This window comes from Ipomoea triloba, chromosome 15 (genome assembly GCF_003576645.1).
Source record: "Ipomoea triloba cultivar NCNSP0323 chromosome 15, ASM357664v1".
NCBI lineage: Eukaryota > Viridiplantae > Streptophyta > Magnoliopsida > Solanales > Convolvulaceae > Ipomoea > Ipomoea triloba.
Genome location: NC_044930.1, coordinates 5,823,532 through 5,843,431, shown reverse-complemented (window position 1 = coordinate 5,843,431; position 19,900 = coordinate 5,823,532). Strand labels below are relative to the sequence as shown.

Below are 19,900 nucleotides of genomic sequence, written 5' to 3'. Positions count from 1 at the left end.
AAATGAGCGGGATCATTTTCATAAATATTATAAACTTTTAAAATGAGCGGGGTCATTTTCATAAATATTACAAAATTTTGTTTATTTCAACCGTTAGATCTACTAGATCAATGGTTTGGATTTGTCCTTAAGTTCTCACCTGGGACATGGTTCTCACCTGATTAAGGACCTATACATATATATATATATATATATATATATATATATATATACTAGCCAAGATACGCGCGTTGCGCGTAATGCAAGGCCCAACGTAAACTCATTTATGTAAGTTTAACATTAAATGTTTATTTGAACTTATTCATGAAAAAAAAAAGATTGTAATATTGACATCATGACCATAATAGAGTAATAGATTGGGATGAGTAAGTGTAAAATAATATTAATATGTTTCAATTTTATTTTTAATTACTTGCAACATTTACAGACGATATTGTCACATATAATTAGCTTTGCATAAAAGCATGTTCGTTCAAGTATATTGCGTTTGTACAAAAGGAAACTCTGTTTATCATTCCATTTCATCTGGCAGAGTCAATTGGCAGTATGCAAAGGGGAAAACCCAATATATTTTAAAAAACAAAATAAAACACAAATAAAATGACAAATGATGAAACAATTACTACCCAAAAGTATATATTTATTTAAATTTTTTATTTTTACAAAAGAAAATTAAGAACGGGAAAAGCTTTAATTATCAATGAAATCGAGAATACAATAATGATCTTGTGAAACTTAAGGTGGTTCATCTATCACTTCTGATTTGACGCCATGAAGTTTCCATGAATTGTCATATTTAGCAGTGTGTGCAATATCCATCAAATGTTGATATCTTCTTTTCTTTCTTGAAGATTCCCTAATTACTTGAGTCTCTGCACGTAACTCAATGTTTGGGTCCTTTAACATTCGTTCCTTTTCCTTTTGAAGCTCAATAACTTTCTCTTTGTTGACAGCATATGTTTTGTCTTTGCTGAGAAAATTGTAAGTTCTCAAGAAGGTTGTCCATGCTTTGCAATTTCCGGTATGGCCATCGTTTAATTCCCAATTTTGTACACATTCTCTTCAACTTATCTTCACTTACATTGAGCTCCCTTGCTGCTTGGGCTGCGGGTAAGTGGAAGAATTTTGAAATAGTATTTAAACCCCAGTGTTTAGAGGTTCTCTTGTCAAATACAATGATTTCAGTTGAGTTGGATAATTCAGCTACAACTGGAGGCGCCTCAAGTGGAACATCGTTCTGGCCACATAGCATGTCATTCACAAGACCCCAGTCGAAATCTAATTGTTCGGCGGAGCAACAACTTTGTTGAATTTGGTGTAAAGTTTTACCTGTTGGAGATGAAGTTCGATTATTGAAGTGATAATCCAAGGGGTGGTTTTCAGCATGATTAAAAAAAGGACGGTAATCTTGTTCAGGAGAAGAAATAGGAATTTCTTTATCATCCTCATCCTCTAACTTCAAGAGTTTTATTCGAGGCCATCGGGAAATTCCTAATATCCTGCACCTATTCTTTAATGTTGTGACACCAACCTTTAATTGTACCGCTGCTTCACTAATCGGAAGATGGAAATAACTTGAGATCATTTCCTTAGTGATCGTTCTTGAATCACACAAGGTTTTCTTCACCGGAGTGTTTTTTTTTTCCTCGACTGCAACCTCTTCCAAAGGTTTAGGTAAAACAGGTGGAACAACTTGGGCGACCGGCTCAGCGTCAATAACTTGTTCACCTTCAACAGATGGTTCTAGTAGTGTGTACAACTCATTCTCAATCTGCAAAAGAGAAGGTAGATTTAGTTCATTCCAAAAGGAAGTATCTTCAAAGTCAGAACAAGAAAGCGAATGAGAATGAGATGAGGATGAAACATAATTTGCCATTTGATTGGAAATGTTAAAGTATAAAGAAATAAAACAATTAAGGTGAAAGGGAAGGTTAATTGACGGCTGTAAGGAAATGATCAAACATAATTTTCTTATAAGAAAAACCAAGTGCTGCTTTCAAAGGAGCAAAGGACATGTCGGACTGACAAATTAATGGAAACAAAGTTTAATCACACACATTTCAGAATAAATTTTAAAAAAAAAACGTCAAAAGGTAAACAGGGAATTGTTTTTTTTGGTTTATTTGATTCTGTCTGGTTTTAGAGACCGCGTTTTAAAAGTTTTTTGGCATCCCAGTTTGTGTTTTTTGGGGTATATTTAGGACTTTAGTTTTACCTTTTAAACACAGTATGAAAAGACGGTATACTGTTTTTTTTTTGACAATTGATTTTGTAAGTACGTGGATATCTGCTAAACTCCAAAACAATATGCTGATTTCGGAGGACTAAAGGACATGTAAAAAAAAGTTTTAATTTAAAAAAGTTTAATGTAATAACGGCCAAATAGGCCACTGAAAGAGGAAGATTTGCGGCAGTTCCTTTTTTTTTTTTNTCAGTAGCATGTTTTGATGATTCATCGAAGTCTAACCTTCTCTTTGTTGGATTGCCCACCGTAAAAGTTTCTTCCACAATGTTGGATGAACGTGCATGTGGTGTTGCTTGTTGTTCACCAGTGTCTCTTGTTATGTCCTTACAAATACATGCTACTGAATAAGTCAATGTCGATGGATGATCTTCATTTAGAGCATTTATCCTTAGACCAACAACAAAATCAATAGCATCTAACTTTTGTTGGAATATTTCACTGGCCTCAACAGTTGTTGGCATTTCAATTCCAACTAACAACATTAGCCGGTGCACATCATGATTAAAGAGAATAGCTTGCACAATTGTAGAACCATCCGATATTTCAACCTTTAACTTATACCTACAACGGGCAAAGAGAGTGAAAATAAGTTTAAAGTTAACTTGTTAACATAATAGATAAGATGTATGTTCTGTTTGTATACCTCCTGACAGTGAGACCATCAGTTTGGCCACAGTATAAGCAATGGAGTTTTAATCCTTCGATGGAATTCACTGTCTTGTTGCAATAGTTGCAACCAATATAATACTCAAGCGGACCAACATTCTTCATTCTAAGCTTCCCTCTAACCCATGCAATAGGTTTCTACAGGACAACATACGTGTGTTCTAAAAAAAGTTATTTTTAGAATATGGCTTGTTAATCATGATAGTATGCTAAAGAGAAATTGGAAAAAATAGATTACTCGAGACCTGCTTTAATTCATTGTCAATGTCAGCAAAGGTGCACTTTGGTTGTTGCCATGCGTTTGAGAGTGTGAGAAAAGAGTCAAGATAAGGTTTGTCTACAATTTTTTTGTAGATAACGCTTAAGTTGTTGTCTTTCCTGTGAAATAAAAAGCATATTTTTATAAATCAACATAAAAATTAAGTAATACTTTGGAAGTTAGTTGGAAGAAATACCATTTATTAAGAACCGTTGCATGTTGTCCGGGTGGATTTACTTCGATAGTGGTAGCATATCTCGTACTCAGTGTAATACCTATTTAAGTAGTAAAACACATGTAAAAATGTAATATGTTCGTTAATAGTATTAAATATTTATATAAAAAAAACATCATGTACCTTGGAATGCATTTACATGAACTCCCTGAGCAATAACAATCGGAAATTTGCCTTGACTAAGTTGTAAATCAATTTGAATTCCTTCAGTCATGACAAAGTTGCCCCCTAGAGTGATGATAACAGGTTTTGATCTATGCATTAACAAAAAAAACAATATTATAAAATAGAATGCATAACAATTAAGATTTAAAATATAATCAGTTTGAATATAAGTAAGAGTTAAAGTATAATACTCTTCATTGATGATCACAAACTCATTAATATTTTGTTGACCATTCCTTGTCGTAATGTATTGACGTGGTAGTTTGCAAATAACAATAGCTAGCACATCTGTAGTCATGAGTTGGAAAATAGCAGGAGAGGTTGCTGGCATATATACCTTGGAGAAATATAAGCAGAAATATAGTATGATAGATAACAGTAGTAAACTAATAAGCTTACTTATCAGTTGTCGAGATGACAAACATGCGTAAAAATCTGAGAATGGGGTTATGTGTGGCTGAACCGGTTCGTTGATGTTTATCTCATCTCCAGCAACAACATCTTCAATCATAGTTCTCCTTGTAATGTTCCACAAATTTCTATAATTTGGGTCTGGCAAATTGATGAATTCCCTAGCTGGTTTTACTGATGCATTTGAGATAGTGTATGTGCAGTGTAACTTCAACCTTTCATCAAGTACATCTATCTCATTGTCATATAACATTGCCTGTACTTTGTTCCCTGCACAAAGTTACAAGATTAAAAAAGTCTATAAGCTATGGTAGTTGTTGTATGTAAAATTCTTTAATATGGAGTAAAGAATACACATTTTAGAAATACATGAATTGAATATATAAATACTATTCGTTTGCATGATATGAATGACTTACTTCAGAATCTTGAAATATAATTGGTTTGTATTTTTTGCCTGGTGAAGATCTCGATTCTCTTACACTGTGTTTATGAACAACTGTTACTTTGCATTTCCATGCATGTAAATCGACAGTAACAGCTGGTATCAACACAAGATCGTCCATACTACAAAAGAAGTTGGGAAAGTTGTTATGCAAAACTCGACTGTGACATAAAATACGTGAAGTAGAAGAATAAAAGTCATGACAAGCTTACTTGTAAAAAGATGCAGCAATAATAAATTATTTTAGTATCATCATGAAATATACTTGATAATTTCTCGGTAAACAATGTTTTGTGTAAAACTTGCTACAATGGATTCACTATCATCTGTACATATAAGTATTTTCAATGAACTTGCAGTCTTTGCACGCGACATTGTCACGTATAATTGCCCATGGCTAAAAACTGGCTCCTTCAAGTATATTCCCACAAAATCTAGGGTTTGACCTTGTGATTTATTAATTGTCATTGCAAAGCAAACTTTTATCGGGAATTGAGTTCTTTTGAATGGAATGACACATTTATCATCCTTCGATGTCTGAAGTGGTATCCTAGGTATCAATACATGTTTACCCTTGTATTCTCCGACTGCAATAACACAACTTATGATATGATCTCCAAACGCATCACATATAAGCCTTGTACCATTGCACAAACCTTCACATGGATTGAGATTCCTTAGTAATATCACAGGACATCTTTTTTTTAAGCACAACATATGTGGAGGCAATCCAGCAGGAGACAATGTGTGTAAATAATCTTGGCAATGTAAATATTTTGAATCGCTTGGTTCATCATAACTTATGTAAGTCTTATTTGCACCAGGGAACTTGTCTAACAAGAGAAAATTAATTTCGTCAACAAATTCATTCTTTGTTGTCAATATTGCTCTTTCCATCAATGAGTATGGATCATTGGAAAATAAGCCCAAATCTGGGTAGACAGATTCAAACAGAACGTCTAATGGTGGTCTACAACCATTATTTTTAATTAGAAAATGAGATGGAACTTTGATCTTGTTTTGCAAATCCATTTTTTCTGAACCATTACCAATCCTCATTAAATAATCAGCAAAGGTATGATCTTCCTGTGCACGCATGTTTTGCGTTAAAGTCAATCGTCGAATGTGTGGCCATATCAAACTTGACTTAACTAAACATGCTTCAATAAAATCTTCTTTTTTTCCATGCCTTACAATTGGCAGTGTCTGCCTAAAATCACCTCCAAATACAATGACTTTTCCACCAAATAAATCATTACACTTCATAATATCCTTTAAGCTTGTATCAAGACTCTCAATAATCTTTCGATTTGCCATCGAAGCCTCATCCCAAAGAATTAATTTGCATTCTTTGAGTAATCAGGCCTCAGCAGTTTGTTTGCCTATATTGCAAATGTGTTTATCATCCCCATCGAGTGGCAATTTGAAACGAGAGTGTGCAGTGCGACCGCCCGGAAGTATTGATGCGGCGATTCCAGAAGTTGCAGTTACAAGAGCAAGAAAACCCCTAGATCTAACAGTCGCCAGTAAGCATCGATATAGAAAAGTCTTGCCTGTCCCTGCTGGTCCATCAACAAAATATATGCCGCCTTTGTTCGCAAAGACATTTTCAATGATAGTGTCAAATGCTGCACGTTGGCAAGCATTCAACTTCTGCACGCCTGCCAAGTCAGACTCGCTAACTTCCAAACTTCGCTCATACATTATTTCATGAGTCATTGTTGTTGCTATATCAAGTTCAGTAAACGTATCAACCAAGTTGTAATCATAAAAGTTTTTGCACATTTTGTGCAAGTTGTTTGCAATCAACTTGAGGACTAATGATTCACTTTCATCAATCGTGTGCAATCCATTCCTTAAGAAGTCTTGGCACATGTAAGATTTGTATTTTATCCAAAGTGAACGAGGATTTGAAAGATCACAAAAGATCAGAAGCATTGCAAATAACTTCCTCAAACTCGATGGCATTTGGAATAGCAACGCTTCATCTAGTGATTGTTCAATGATTGAATCTCTAGATAGAAGTCCGAGTTTTTCAGCTGCCTCACGGAAAGTTTCAGCAAAGTAACCATTAACAGTTTTTAAGGATTCAAACGATGTGGGTGCCCTTACGTTCATCAACAACATTCGCAAATAGTATCGTTCTCCTTCAGTTGGGTTAACAGTTACAAGCCTACCGATGACCTTCAGTTGTTTCCTTGGCTTCCAAGACTTTGTTGATTTGCACCAAACAAAATGGCAAGGGAATTCAACATAAAGCAAATTCATCATTTTCGCATATTCATTTGCTAGATTCATAGAAAAGAATTCTGTCAACATGGTACGACATGCTTCTTCCCTACTAACAATATGAATTATTCTTTCATGTCCATAAAAATTTATATATTGGGAATTTTCCAAATGCACTTGCAATTGAATAACAGCGGGTTTTAGCTCGGCTATTGCAAAACCATATATTCGCCATGCAGCTTCAGGGGGAGAAATCCATCGTGCATTCTGGTATTCTTTAATCTCGTCAATCACATAATCGCTCATGTTATCAGCCAAAGACATGCGAACTCTATCATGGCCTTTATAAATATATTTGTATATATACTTGACAGACTTAATGGTTGCACAAACCTCAACATTTATGTGGCAATCAAATTTCAACAATAATTGAGGATTATACGGAACGATCCATCGATTGTCAAGCTTAAACCCTTTAATCTGAACAAAAAAAGAGGTATTTCGCCTCTTATAAATAGGGTATGAGTCATCATCAAACCTAGTCTCAGGACAGAATGAACGAGGGTACTTACTTTTGCAAGAGGGTGAAGTTTGGCATTTCTTTTGGACCATGCAAGGACATGTTTGATTAAGAGAACCACAAGGGCCATGAACCATATGTTTTTTTACAAGGTCATACAACGTTGGCTGCGTTTCCTTATTTGGGATTTCTGCACACACGTATTCGTCAACAAAAGAAGACGACGCCATCATGGATTTGTTTTTGAGAATAATAAGGAAATGAGCATGTGGAAGACCTCTTTTTTGGAATTCAATCACATATGTGTATGCAGAAATCTCACCAAAGAAATGTTTTTTTGTAATGTCATTCTTTAATTCTTGCAATTTAGCATGAAATACTCTTGCAACCAAATCTGGCCTATTCTGTGCCTCGTCATTGAATTCCAAAAGACGTTTAATTTCTGGCCAATTTGGATTGCATGTTATAGTTAGGAAAAAATCTGGTTTACCAAAGTTTTGGACAAGTGACATCGCATCCATATATCGCCCACGCATATCCCTAGGTCCTCCAATGAACGACGAAGGTAAGATAACTCTACGACCAACATCATTACCAAATACCGCACCGGTACTGACACTGTCAACCAACCCTTGAAAATTCTCTGACCTACAAAGTTGTTGTTTCTTCCTAAAATAATCAAGACGTTGTGTTTCGACCTTGATATATATGTCAACAATAAATTGTTGAAACAGTCTGCCAGTATGTAGTAATAATGATGTGTCACCTGAACGCATTTGAAATTTGTATGCGTAATATTCCCTGCAAGATACTGAACGACGTTTTTTCCCTTCTCGGAATACGGTTTCCTCAGCTTGAAGTAATTCTTCAACATTTGATACATCATTAGCATTGATATACAATGCACTGGCATATGTATTGCGAGTTGAAGTATTGTTTGGAAAAATTCGTTCAATACCCTCATGCCATCCAGCATCACCGAATGGGAACAACAAAGGGTACTGTAATGAATCATAACAACCATAATAATATTGGATATTCTGAGCACGACCACTGTGTGCGTATACCCTTATGTTCCTATTATCTCCAGAGCCCTCAAAATCTTCAATCCACACTGCAGCAACTTGAGAAGTTGTTGGTGCATTATAAATCCTCTGGTCAAGCGAAGGACATGATTGCAGCGAAATGCTAAACTCATCAGAATGCACAAGATCCTTAAGACTCCGAAAGAATTTAGCATATGGGTTGTGAGACATGACCTCGATAAGATCTGAGACAATTTTCTCATCTAAATGACCAACTTCGCAAACTCTATTCTCTACTTCATGATCAGTGTCGTAAAAATAGAGTTGTAGATTGCGGGGGGGACAACCATCAGGCAATAAGTCATTTATAAAATGGTAAATTTGTTCTTGCACTTTGAAAGTATAAATGCCTTTATTTCTCCTACACAAATCTTTTTCATAGTTATGAATACCAAGCGAAGTAAAAGCAAACGTGTTGTTGTAAGTCCTAACGCACGAACGGAAATTATTGTAGCTCTTATCAGGGCTGGTGTATAATGCCTTTAAAGTCGGTGGCATTCCGTTCGCCACAAGAACAACTTCACCCTTACAACAACAAAATCCAGGAGGTTCATATTGAAGTCGCTTCGCTCCACAATAAATACAATCAGGAATCGCGGATAACATAAATGTGTTTTTTGCATCATTTTGCAATGCGCCTGCTGATTACACAATTGTATTCATGTGTGTTTTATTTCCAAATGTCAAAAGCGCATGACATTTTGTTGGCCGCAGCACGAGCGGAAAAAATGAGAATAAAAAAAAGTCAACACCAACTAATAAATCGATTTTTGTTCTTTCAAATACGTTTGAACAAAAATGCGTAAATGGATGACATTTCACACCTGAAGAAATCGCCAATTGGTCATCCACAGAGGCATTACTATGATTGTTTGATGTTTCGCCTATTTGATTTTGTTGGGACAATTTTTTCCATGCGTCTTTATTTTTATTTCTTTTACGCTCACGCAATTCATCTTGCATAAATCTTGTACGACCTCTTAATCGGTTGTTCATAACTCTAAGCACTGAACAATCATAAATAACTATATTTGCTAAACACGCAGAAGCAAAATTAAAATTAACAAAACGTAAACGTAACGAAAACAAACCAATATAATGTAGAGAAAAAAATAGAACTTAAAAATTAATGTTATTTAAAACAATAGTCAATATAGATGCAGTAACCAATTGTTATTTTTTGGTAATAATATTGCATTTGAAATGTATATTTTGTGATATCAAATATGAGAAATTGACCTCTGATTTGATCGGGTAAAAGTTTATTCATGTTCTCCTGAATTAGTAGGAGAAATTGATATTTTGTATAGATAAAGTTGTAAATGGATGAATGGGAATTTTATTCTACAAATGTACCCATTACATCACTATAGTAACGATTTATTATAATACCAAGATAACAATTATATTATATTATATTCTTTTTTTATTAGTATTATATTGTCTGAGATCATGGGAGGAGAGTTTTTTGAATTGTAAATGCATGCTTTGTATCCCACTTTCATTTGTTTATTTCCACACCGGTTCAATCATGCATAAACCTACATTTTTCATTTGATAAATCCAATCCTTGTTTTACTTTAGAATTTTGGATGGTTGCCTACTTGCAACACAAATAAAGGAGCAAGAAGGAAATAATTCTCATGGAAAATCTTCATTTTTATTTGTGCACTTGGAATTTGAAATTTGGAATTTGAATCCTACACATCCTGATTATTGTGCTGCATGGAGTAAATAATTTCGAATAAATGGGTGCTGACGTGCTCATATGTGGATCGGGTTTATGGTTGATTTATTTGCATCGGTCTAAAATTGGGATGGCTTGGTTGNATTGTTGGGATGATGAGAAGTGGTAGTTGATATGCCTAAATATCTAAGTTAGAAGTGCTAGTATATAGTATATATATATACGTGTGATGTATGTATATGGATATGTATGTATCACAACAACAAGATGTTGTATGTTGATGGAGTGTTGTTGGTTAAGAGCTTATACTTGTGGAAATATTGGAGAAAAATCAGGGTAGTCTCTGGCAGTAACTTCCGAAATTTATTGGGAAAAATTGGTAAGGTATTTTGATGCCATTTTCTTCAGATATGTAGTTCAATAAGTCTAGAACCCGCATATAAAATTTCATAATGATCGGAGTAGTGGAAGTATGGTTTTCGAATTTTTCTCCAAAACTGGTCCAGAGAGAAAAATTCTGGACAGCACACTGCCAAGGGCAAAGATGGAATTTTCTGTGTTCATTCGCGGATTAAAATGATCAAAACTTTTTATGGACATCAAGTACTATGAGTTGGGGTTCTACCATAAAAATTTAAAGTGAAAAAGAGTTCGGGAACTATCTTTACCGGCTCAAACTTTCGGACTGCGTCAAGCTGAATTCTCTTATTGTTATATGGAAATATTGAGATAAAGATTATATATGGATGTTGGCAAATGGATTATGAGATGGTGATTCTTGGATGATTAATAGCTTATGAGTATATTAGCGATGGATTAAAGGGGGACTTAAAGTTTAATGGTAACTTAATAATGATGATGGTGTTATGAGTTAGTGATGGATATGGGAGGTAGCGAATTGGTTTTAAGGAAACTGTGTTATATACGACTTGGGTTTTTCCATTACTGTTTCCATTTCCATTACCGGGCTGTTATTTTCAGATTTCTCATTTATATTCGGAATATATTGTTATTTTTGAATTATTTCTTGCCAATTTATGTTCTGTTATTATTATTGATGTACATGTTTATTGTATCGAACTCTCCTACTATATTTCTGTCTCATGTATTATTAGAAGATGATCCGGGCAAACCCTTTCCTTTCATTTTTCCCTAACATTTCATTCTGCAGAGAAGTAAACAGAATAAATTTTTTTTGTTTTCTTTACCCCTCATTTCTTGTTGGAGCTCATATTCACCTTGCTGTTGCCGTGGATGGGTTTGGCTAGTTATTTGATGTTGTCTTTATCATATATTTTGAAGGTCAGTTTGAATTTATATTCTGTCTCTTTTGGATATTCGCGTATTGTTCTTTGTAATATATGCAGTTATAGATTATATACATTTTTTGTCATGTGCAAGATATATGTCAGAAATATTTGTATATGTAGATTCCTAATGTAAAGATGTATTTTAGTATACATTAAATTAATAATAACGATATGGAAAAGGTTCTTCCTCTAATTTTTTTTTTCCAAACATATTCAGTTGACATAGGAAATGAGTTACCAACAACAGAACTTAACTTTTACAACATAAGATTTAATTTTAGACTTACAGGTTGTGAAGCGGCGTAGAATTACATTTGTAATGTGAAGATGTATTTTAGTATACATTAAATTAATAATAATGATATAACAAAAGGTTCTTTCTCTGTTTTTTCCCCAAACATATTCAGTTCATAAAGAAAATGATTTACCAAGAACATAACTTAACTTTCACAACATAAGATATAATTTTAGACTCACAGGTTGTGAAGCGGCGTAGAATTCTCACCTATCAGAATGGATGCAAGCCATGCCGCTGTTTACAGGTACGTTGAAAAGAAGGTTTTTCCTGCACTGAGAAAAGCAAGTAATGTAACATATTTCACACCATGAAAGTGGCAAGTTACTGTAAAAGTGCTTCAAAAGAATAAAGATGGTCTACTTAATTTGTCTAATGAAGCAGATGAATATAAATAATTATGAACTCACAGGTTGCAAAGCNATATATATATATATATATATATATATATATATATACTTACTTTTTAATAAAATGAATTTGTACAAATTTTTAGATTCTCCTATTAAACCGACTCACTAATATTCATCATCATGTGTACTATTCTATGAACTCTATTAACTTTAATAGGTAAACCAAGTCACATAAACTAGTAAAAACAATGAATTTTCTTAGATAAAATTTTTCTTCTCTCGATCAAAAATAAAACATTATATCAAGTTAAGAAAATAATATTATAAAGTGATTTTAAATAAAAAGAACACATTTTTTCTGTTTCTTCCAATTAATGAGGGCATGAGATACCATCCTTAACGGGGAAGGTTATGACAAGTTATTAAGTCAGTTCAATAAGCTTATTTATGCAAAAATATGCAATCAAAAATTTAAAATAGAGCTAGGAAAAGGGGACATCTAGAATTTTGTACAACTGCATCACGAGAGATGGAAGGGATATGATAGTTACAAAACTCATAGTTGATCAATTTCAAGCAGAAAGGAAAATTATAAATAAAGATAAACACCATTTTGAAAAATTATTACATGAACTTGGCAAAAATACTGGAGTTCTATCTAAAGGGTTGAATGGACTTCTTGTGTGTGTGTGTATAATCATTGATATACATTTGCTCCTCGAATTTTATTGAGGGAAAGTATAGGTTTGCAATGGCATTATGGGCAACTAAAGGTCTTGCCTATTTCACCATGAGTGTCTAGATGAGTAATCCATTCATATTGAAAGTCCATAAATATATTTTTGAATGAAGATTTTAAAGTTAACATTTATTATTTTGGATTAGTTTAGTTGTTGCAAAGAAGGGCCTTAGTTTTAGTTTTTCAACCGTTCAAGGAACAAGGGGTACCATGGCTTTGGTTTTCATATTGGGCTCCAAACCGTCTTATAAAAGTAGAGTTGTCAAAATAGGTCAACAAAAAGTGAATTGAATTATGTCAAAGCAAATTTGTATGTTAATTTACAACTCAGCTCACGCCAATGGCTAGGGCTGTTAGCGAACAGAGCTTTCGACAAACTACTCGTGTTCGAGCTCGGTAAGCGTTCGTTTATGTTCGTTTATTAAGGTTAACGAACATTAACAAACAAAATTTAGAGCTCGGTTAATAAACAAACAGAGTCTGAACAGTGGTAAGCTCGTTTGCTAAGTGTTCGCGAACAAGCTCGTTTGTGTTCGTTTAATAATGTTCGCAAACATGTTTACAATATATATATATAATTGTTCGTGAACGTAGATTATTTATTGTTCACGAACAAAATATTTTCATGAACATATGTGCAGGTGCTTGGTTATTAAGTGTTCATAAACGTAAATGAACATGTTTGTGAACGTGTTCGTTAACGTTTGCGAACACGTTCGTGAACTTGTTCGTTAACGTTAACGAACACGTTCGTGAACGTGTTCGCGAACGTTAACGAACACTAATGAACGCTTAACAAATGAACACGAACAGGATTTTTAAAAACCTTAACAAACGAACACGAACACGAACACCCCAAAATCCTTAACAAACGAACACGAACACGAACACCCCAAAATCCTTAACAAACGAACACGAACAGCCTCCGTTCGTTTATGTTCGGTTCGTTAACAGCCCTACCAATGGCATGCTGATGGGTTACACATGCCAACACGCTAACCCACTTTTATTTGCAATACAATTAAAATATTTATATTAAAAAACTTAGGCTATTTTTACATATAGTAATATTCAAACCTCAAATCTCAAAAGTTAACAATTAATGTTGAGTACTATTGAGTAACTCTATTACATACATTAACAATTAATGTTATTTCCAAATAGAGCAAAAGTAGAACTAAAAAAAGATTTGCTAATATATTAAAGAGGAAAATTCAATGTGAAAAACTGTCTTTTTAAAATTTTCTTGTAGTTTCTAATTTTATAATTGTTGATGATTTGCCTGAGATTATTGTTTATATATTCTAAATTGTTAGCATGGATGTGTTGTCATTCGTTGGCTTTAACTCCTAACCGGTGAATGGTTTGTTGCAGCATTATGAACAAGCTAAGCTAATAGAGAGAATAGAGACAAAGGGAAGGGAGAGCATTCTCATTCACCAGTAATAGCCATTACATCATAGGAATGCATATATAGTACTTAGTAATAAACATTATCATAAATAGTGACCGCTATAAGTTACAATCGTTACAATGACAAATAATAATGACCACAAATATTATTTAATAACATAAATGAGGTAAATATATAAAAATAAATAAATAAGCAATTCACCCGTAAATTCGAAAAATCACTTAAACAACTACTCCATAAACTATTTTTGATGCGTTGTCTGAGATCTGCAATAGCAACCAAATTCTCAATGTACTCATGAATGTTGCTATTTCATGGTTGAATTCTTTAGTGAAAGGGTGGCTTAAAAAATATGGGATTGATATGTCTGAGCCCGGGTTCGAACCGGGGACCTCTAGTGTGTGAGACTAGCGTGATAACCAACTACACCACCCAGACAACGTTTTCCTTAATTCTACTTTATCAAAATTATCTACGGTTGAATTCCTTAGTGAGAGACTGAGAGGGTGGCTTAAAATCATACGGTTGACATGTCTGAGCCCGGGTTCGAACCGGGGACCTCTAGTGTGTGAGACTAGCGTGATAACCAACTACACCACCCAGACAACGTGTTCCTTGGTTCTGCATTATCAATACATTCTTTTATAAACAGCAATATTGCGCATTAATATTTACCAGTTGTGTGAACAAAAGTTGAAACTATTTATGTTTGGCTGGTAAGTTGTTGGAGTTTTATCTTTTCTAAAAAGTTATTAATTAGATAAAGGAAATATTTGGCAATTAACTTATCATTAATTGCGTTAGTTGTTTTAATTTGTTGGTAGTATTAATGATCTGTAAAAATATATTTGGTAAATTAACTATTTATAATTAGTTGATAATAAATAAAATAACGTATAAGTACATTTGTCTATTATTTTTATTTATTTATCATTAATTTTGATGGAGGAATGATGCATGCGTCTAAGGTTAATTGGATTAGAAAGTCGATATCTGAAAGTTAATTAGACATAGAGGTATTGGAATTCATTGACAATGCTTTAGACACTAATTTAAAGGTGACAATCCTCTAATTTTTAATCATTAACAGAAAAAAAAAAAAAAAAAGATGGAGATGATTGGAGAATCAAAGATGGGAGTGAATACGAAATAATTTTGAAATTTGTTAGGGATAATTTTGACTTTTAAAAAGTAATTACACGAAAATAGTGTTCCAAGCAGCATTTTGAAGGCTTAGTCAATTATGTAAAATTGATTAAATCAACTAAAAAATTATTAATAAATCATTTTTCAAACACCCATTATCGAAATAAATCCATTTATTATATATTTTACTTAAGATCATCTTTATCAATGGAGTTATTTCACGGTTTTTAGGAGTTTATGTAAGTGTGATTATGAAAGAGAAAATGAAAGGGGAGGAAAAAATAAAAGAAATTTGATTTCAAAAAGAATTTTTTTAAAAAAAAAAAATAGTGTGTCAGACGCGTCAGACGTGCCCAGCTGGGTGCATATGTTTCGCCCATCGCGCGCATGGTGCAATCTTCTTTAAAATTTGTGATCTCAATTACAATACCAATAACTTGGTTCTTGCAGGACAATTTTCTTTTTTCTATCGCATAATTTCTCTCTCCTCCGAGTAGATCATTACTGTTCCAAAAACCCAATAATATTCATTGATATAGATGCTCTAAGAAACTTTAAACCACGTGCGCGAGAGGCGCGGTTGTCGCGCCGATCGGATGCCGTGGGGCCCCGGGTGACGATCGCCCCCTCTGGGGTGGTGGTGGCAGGTGGCAAGTGGCGCATCCGACTCTCCTGTCACTCATTGCGTGTGCACTGATCATCCTCTTGACTTGTACTACTCCGCTGGGCTTATCTTCTTCCACTCTTGATTATTGGGCTTGGCCCCAACAAAAAAAATTAAGCCAGTACCTATAACCCCATAAACTTAATTAATAATTTGTTTAGGTTGTACTACGTAATACATAATGATTCCATTATATAATAATTTTAAGTATATGGTGTATCACGATTTAGTTCCGGCGCACGTGCGGTATGAGTCTCACGTGTGACGAAAACACGCGAAAACTGCAACTGTCCATCATCACATCAGCTAAAATGCTAAATTCCTGGAGGGAATTATTAATGAATATAAAATAGTGTGTAGAAAAATAAAATAAAATAAAAAAAGAGAAGAACAAAAAAAAATCTGGGAAGCGGAAATTATACAGACGTTACCTTCTCTCTCTCTTCCTCCACTTGCAAATCGCCAAATCGCAAAACACTCACTTTCACAGTTTCACAGTTTCAGGTTTCTCTTTCAAGCCTCCCCACCTAGGCACCTACCCTTTGTCGTTTTGCTCGGGGAGGTAGAGCTCAAGTAGAAGCCAATATTTCGTGGCGGTAATCATACTACCCGATTTTGCTCATTAAAGCTAATCTGTTTTGTTGTTTGGGTGTTTTGATTACTTTGGACTAGCCAGATTGTTGTTTTGGGATTTCTATTAGGTGATTTTGGAGAATGGCTAGTTGCTCATCTGGTATTAGGCTATCTCAATTTGGGAACTTGCAAAATGGTAGCTTTTCTGAGATTGGGGTGTCAAGATTGGTTTTTGTTAAGATCCAAGGCAATACGAGGAATGGGTATTTGGCGTGCAGGAGTAGCAAGTCTAGGTTTTTAGTCAAGAACTCGTTGGGTGAAGAGTGTGAGCCACAATCTGGTGCTAGTTTTAGCGCGGTATTGAAAGAGAGTGACAGTTCGATTGTTAGCACAGGGGCTGAGGTTCTGGATTCCAGTTATGTAGCTATAACCGATAGCTTTAGCGGTGGCGGTGATGGGGATTTAATTGATGGGAATGGTGGAAACGGGAAGTTTCCAGGCGGGGGTGGCGGGGGGAATGGCAATGAGGGAGATGACAAAGAGGAAGATGAGTTTGGGCCATTACTGAAGTTTGAGGAAGTAATGAGGGAGACCGAGGCTCGAGGTGCTACTCTTCCTGCTGATATGTTAGAGGCTGCAAAGAGTGCAGGGATTAGGAAAGTCCTGTTGCTTAGATATTTGGACTTGCAGGTACAATTTTGAATCTTTGGAAGTGATTTTAATGGTTTTGTAAATTGAGTTGTTGAGCTATCATTGTTAACTTGCTTTGTGAACTTATATAACTGGCTGAAAATGGATTATACAGGCATCTGCGTGGCCTGTAGGACCTGCAATGAGGTCGTTTTCCATGCTTAGGAATCGAATGTTGGCCGATCCATCCTTCCTTTTCAAAGTTGGAACGGAGGTTCGTTTAAACCGCTATTTTATGGTTTTGTTTCGTTTCAGCTGTCATTCCATTTTAGTTCATCTACTTTCTTGCTTTGCTTTCACTGTTATTCACCTGCTTTTGTGAATCCTTTTGTACTTCGTACACTTTATGTGAGTACTTTTATTTGTCTAAGCATGTTCGGGTACCTTCAATCTTAGCTTCAAATTAGTTGTTTATGCATTTATCAATTTGTTTTGTTCAACCATTTTTAGAAATTTATGAAGTTGCTGTTTCCATCAATTGTGTAATGTAGATAGTTATTGATACGACCTGTGCGACATTTGCTGAAGTCCAAAAGAGGGGCAAGGACTTCTGGGCAGAATTTGAATTGTACGCTGCAGATATGTTGGTCGGGGTTGTTGTTAATGTTGCTTTAGTTGGTCTGTTAGCACCATATGCTCGGATTGGACAACCATCTGCATCTCAAGGATTTCTGGGTCGATTGCAGAGGGCTTATGGAGCTCTTCCAAGCAGGTTTAGACTTCATTCCATCCTTGAAGTGTTATTCAACTCTATTACACTATATATATATTACTATAGCAACAAAAAATATATTCAAGAATTTTAAAATTATCGCCCGCATGGGCAGCTAGTTGGTTCTTGGTAGTAGATTGTGGGCAAGGACACATGATCAAGCCCTGGCAGTCGTGTGTGAGTTACAACCAATGTGGTGGGCTCTTTGTGGGCACTAGACATTGGCCCTTCCACCTAATTTGCCGCTGAGTCACCATGATTTACCTCTCCACTATCCTATGGGCCCGGGTGTGGGGCCCTAGGGGCGAGGGAAATTTGCCTTTTATGGGCAAGAATTTTAAAAATTATCATTTCATTTAATTTGGGAATTTGAATTAAATAGTCCTTCATTTCACATGCTCATCTGTTTCAGTGTATTTGAAGCTGAAAGGCCAGGCTGTAAGTTTACAGTAAATCAGAGAATCGCTGCATACTTTTACAAGGTTAGCATTTATTGTTTTTAAGTTTAGTCTTTATATGACTTTTCTGCATTTGTTTCTTAGTAATGTTCGCATTCGGTTTTGCATTTATTTTCACAAATGGTCTAATGGAAACACATTTTCCTTTTATCCGAGTGTTCTCACACCTTTTACAAATCGAAACAGCCTGTATTTTCTGTTGAAACTAATCAATTACACTTGTATTTATAGGGCATTCTGTATGGATTTGTTGGGTTTGGATGCGGTATCATCGGCCAAGGAATTGCAAATCTAATAATGACTGCCAAGCGGTATATCTCTCCCAGTATATATTTCTATGAGCATTCCTGCTTTTGTACTACTGATTTTTGTCGTACCTTCTTTCCCCTGAATATTGGTATCTTCAAACTCTGCTTGCCAATATATTTAATCTCTTTTTTGTTCCACAATGTATTTAATCTAATTTGTGCAATTAAGACGCTGTTAGAGACAGATCTATCTTGCCTAGGACATGTGACCTCGAAAATATTGTATATACAATCCAAGATGTGATCATTCTTCTCAAGGTCGTGAGAGGGGCAAGTAGTAATAGTGGGTAAAAAAGAAGAAAACCAATTTTGCAATATAATAAGCATTTATACACTTTCTTTCGAAGATAAACGTTCTTCCTTTACATGATAAAGAATATTATACGTTCTACTGTGTATAATGCATCTTTACTTTTGCTCTAACATTTCCGACGGGTTTTTTTGATTCAGGAATGTCAAAAAATCAGAACATGATATACCTGTTCCACCTCTCATAAAGAGTGCAGCACTATGGGGTATGTCTTGAATATTATCCATCACTTTGATAATGAAGTTGCTAATCGAGATAAATTGCTAAGCATAAAATTTTATGCCCTCCCGGATTCTCTACTTAAAATCTTGCTCCTTAGATACTATAGATTCTAAATATTCAGTATAAAGAACTATTTTCTACCAAAGATTTTCAGTGGATTGGCATAAGAAGTGAGATGTTAATCAGCTTGAATTGGCGTGATTCACTATACTCTCCTATTTTACAGGCGTTTTCCTAGGAGTATCTTCAAACACGCGACTGCAGATTGTGACCGGTTTGGAGCGGCTAGTGGAATCATCGCCAGCAGCGAAGCAATTTCCGCCCGTGGCAATGGCGTTCACAGTCGGGGTGCGATTCGCCAACAATGTCTATGCTGGGATGCAGTTTGTGGACTGGGCCAGGTGGAGTGGTGTGCAATAAGTATCCCGGGTTCTGGTTGAGATGAACCATTTCTATGTTTTTCTCACTTGAACAAGAAACAGAACATCTTGGTTTAGTATTAGTATTAGAATGCATTGGGGGATATACAAGGATACCTTGATGCTATTTCTGTTGCAAGTATGCTTGTTGGGGGAGCATCATATGCTTCCACTCTTACTTGTTTCTTTTTAGATTTTCTTTATGGAAATGTTTTTCTTAATGCTTATATAGCTTTTCGCTGCTCATCACCTAGTTAAGTATATATTCATTATGTTTGAATTGAATGTTCATCGTTATAATTTTTGTATGGTTTTTTTTTTTTTTTTTTTTTTTTTTTTT

The 19,900-nt window shown here is 34.9% G+C and overlaps 3 protein-coding genes, 1 long non-coding RNA gene and 2 other non-coding genes across 6 annotated transcripts; 2 read left to right on the top strand and 4 right to left on the bottom strand.

Annotated features, from left to right (window-relative positions):
• Positions 1-1,269: 1,269 nt before the first annotated feature.
• On the bottom strand, positions 1,270-2,049 carry LOC116005540. The gene is made up of 2 exons (XM_031245756.1): positions 1,532-2,049; positions 1,270-1,329 (listed from the first exon to the last, which is right to left on the bottom strand). The coding sequence occupies exons 1-2, from the start codon at positions 1,874-1,876 to the stop codon at positions 1,279-1,281; spliced, it is 396 nt and encodes a 131-aa protein (XP_031101616.1). The 5' UTR covers positions 1,877-2,049; the 3' UTR covers positions 1,270-1,278.
• Positions 2,050-5,785: 3,736 nt separating this feature from the next.
• On the bottom strand, positions 5,786-8,866 carry LOC116006867. The gene has a single exon (XM_031247369.1). The coding sequence runs from the start codon at positions 8,864-8,866 to the stop codon at positions 5,786-5,788; it is 3,081 nt and encodes a 1,026-aa protein (XP_031103229.1).
• A 1,633-nt stretch (positions 8,867-10,499) lies between these two features.
• LOC116006328 lies at positions 10,500-11,928 on the top strand. Its single transcript, XR_004095111.1, has 2 exons — positions 10,500-11,249; positions 11,737-11,928. It is a non-coding gene; the product is annotated as an uncharacterized LOC116006328 (long non-coding RNA).
• Positions 11,929-14,422: 2,494 nt separating this feature from the next.
• TRNAV-CAC lies at positions 14,423-14,496 on the bottom strand. Its single transcript has one exon. It is a non-coding gene; the product is annotated as a tRNA-Val (tRNA).
• Positions 14,497-14,589: 93 nt separating this feature from the next.
• Positions 14,590-14,663, bottom strand: TRNAV-CAC. Its single transcript has one exon. It is a non-coding gene; the product is annotated as a tRNA-Val (tRNA).
• A 1,613-nt stretch (positions 14,664-16,276) lies between these two features.
• On the top strand, positions 16,277-19,840 carry LOC116007490 (protein RETICULATA, chloroplastic). The gene is made up of 8 exons (XM_031248188.1): positions 16,277-16,464; positions 16,545-17,131; positions 17,247-17,345; positions 17,623-17,843; positions 18,256-18,325; positions 18,533-18,612; positions 19,060-19,124; positions 19,368-19,840. Exons 2-8 carry the CDS (start codon positions 16,583-16,585, stop codon positions 19,559-19,561), a joined length of 1,278 nt encoding a protein of 425 aa, XP_031104048.1. The 5' UTR covers positions 16,277-16,464; positions 16,545-16,582; the 3' UTR covers positions 19,562-19,840.
• Positions 19,841-19,900: the final 60 nt, after the last annotated feature.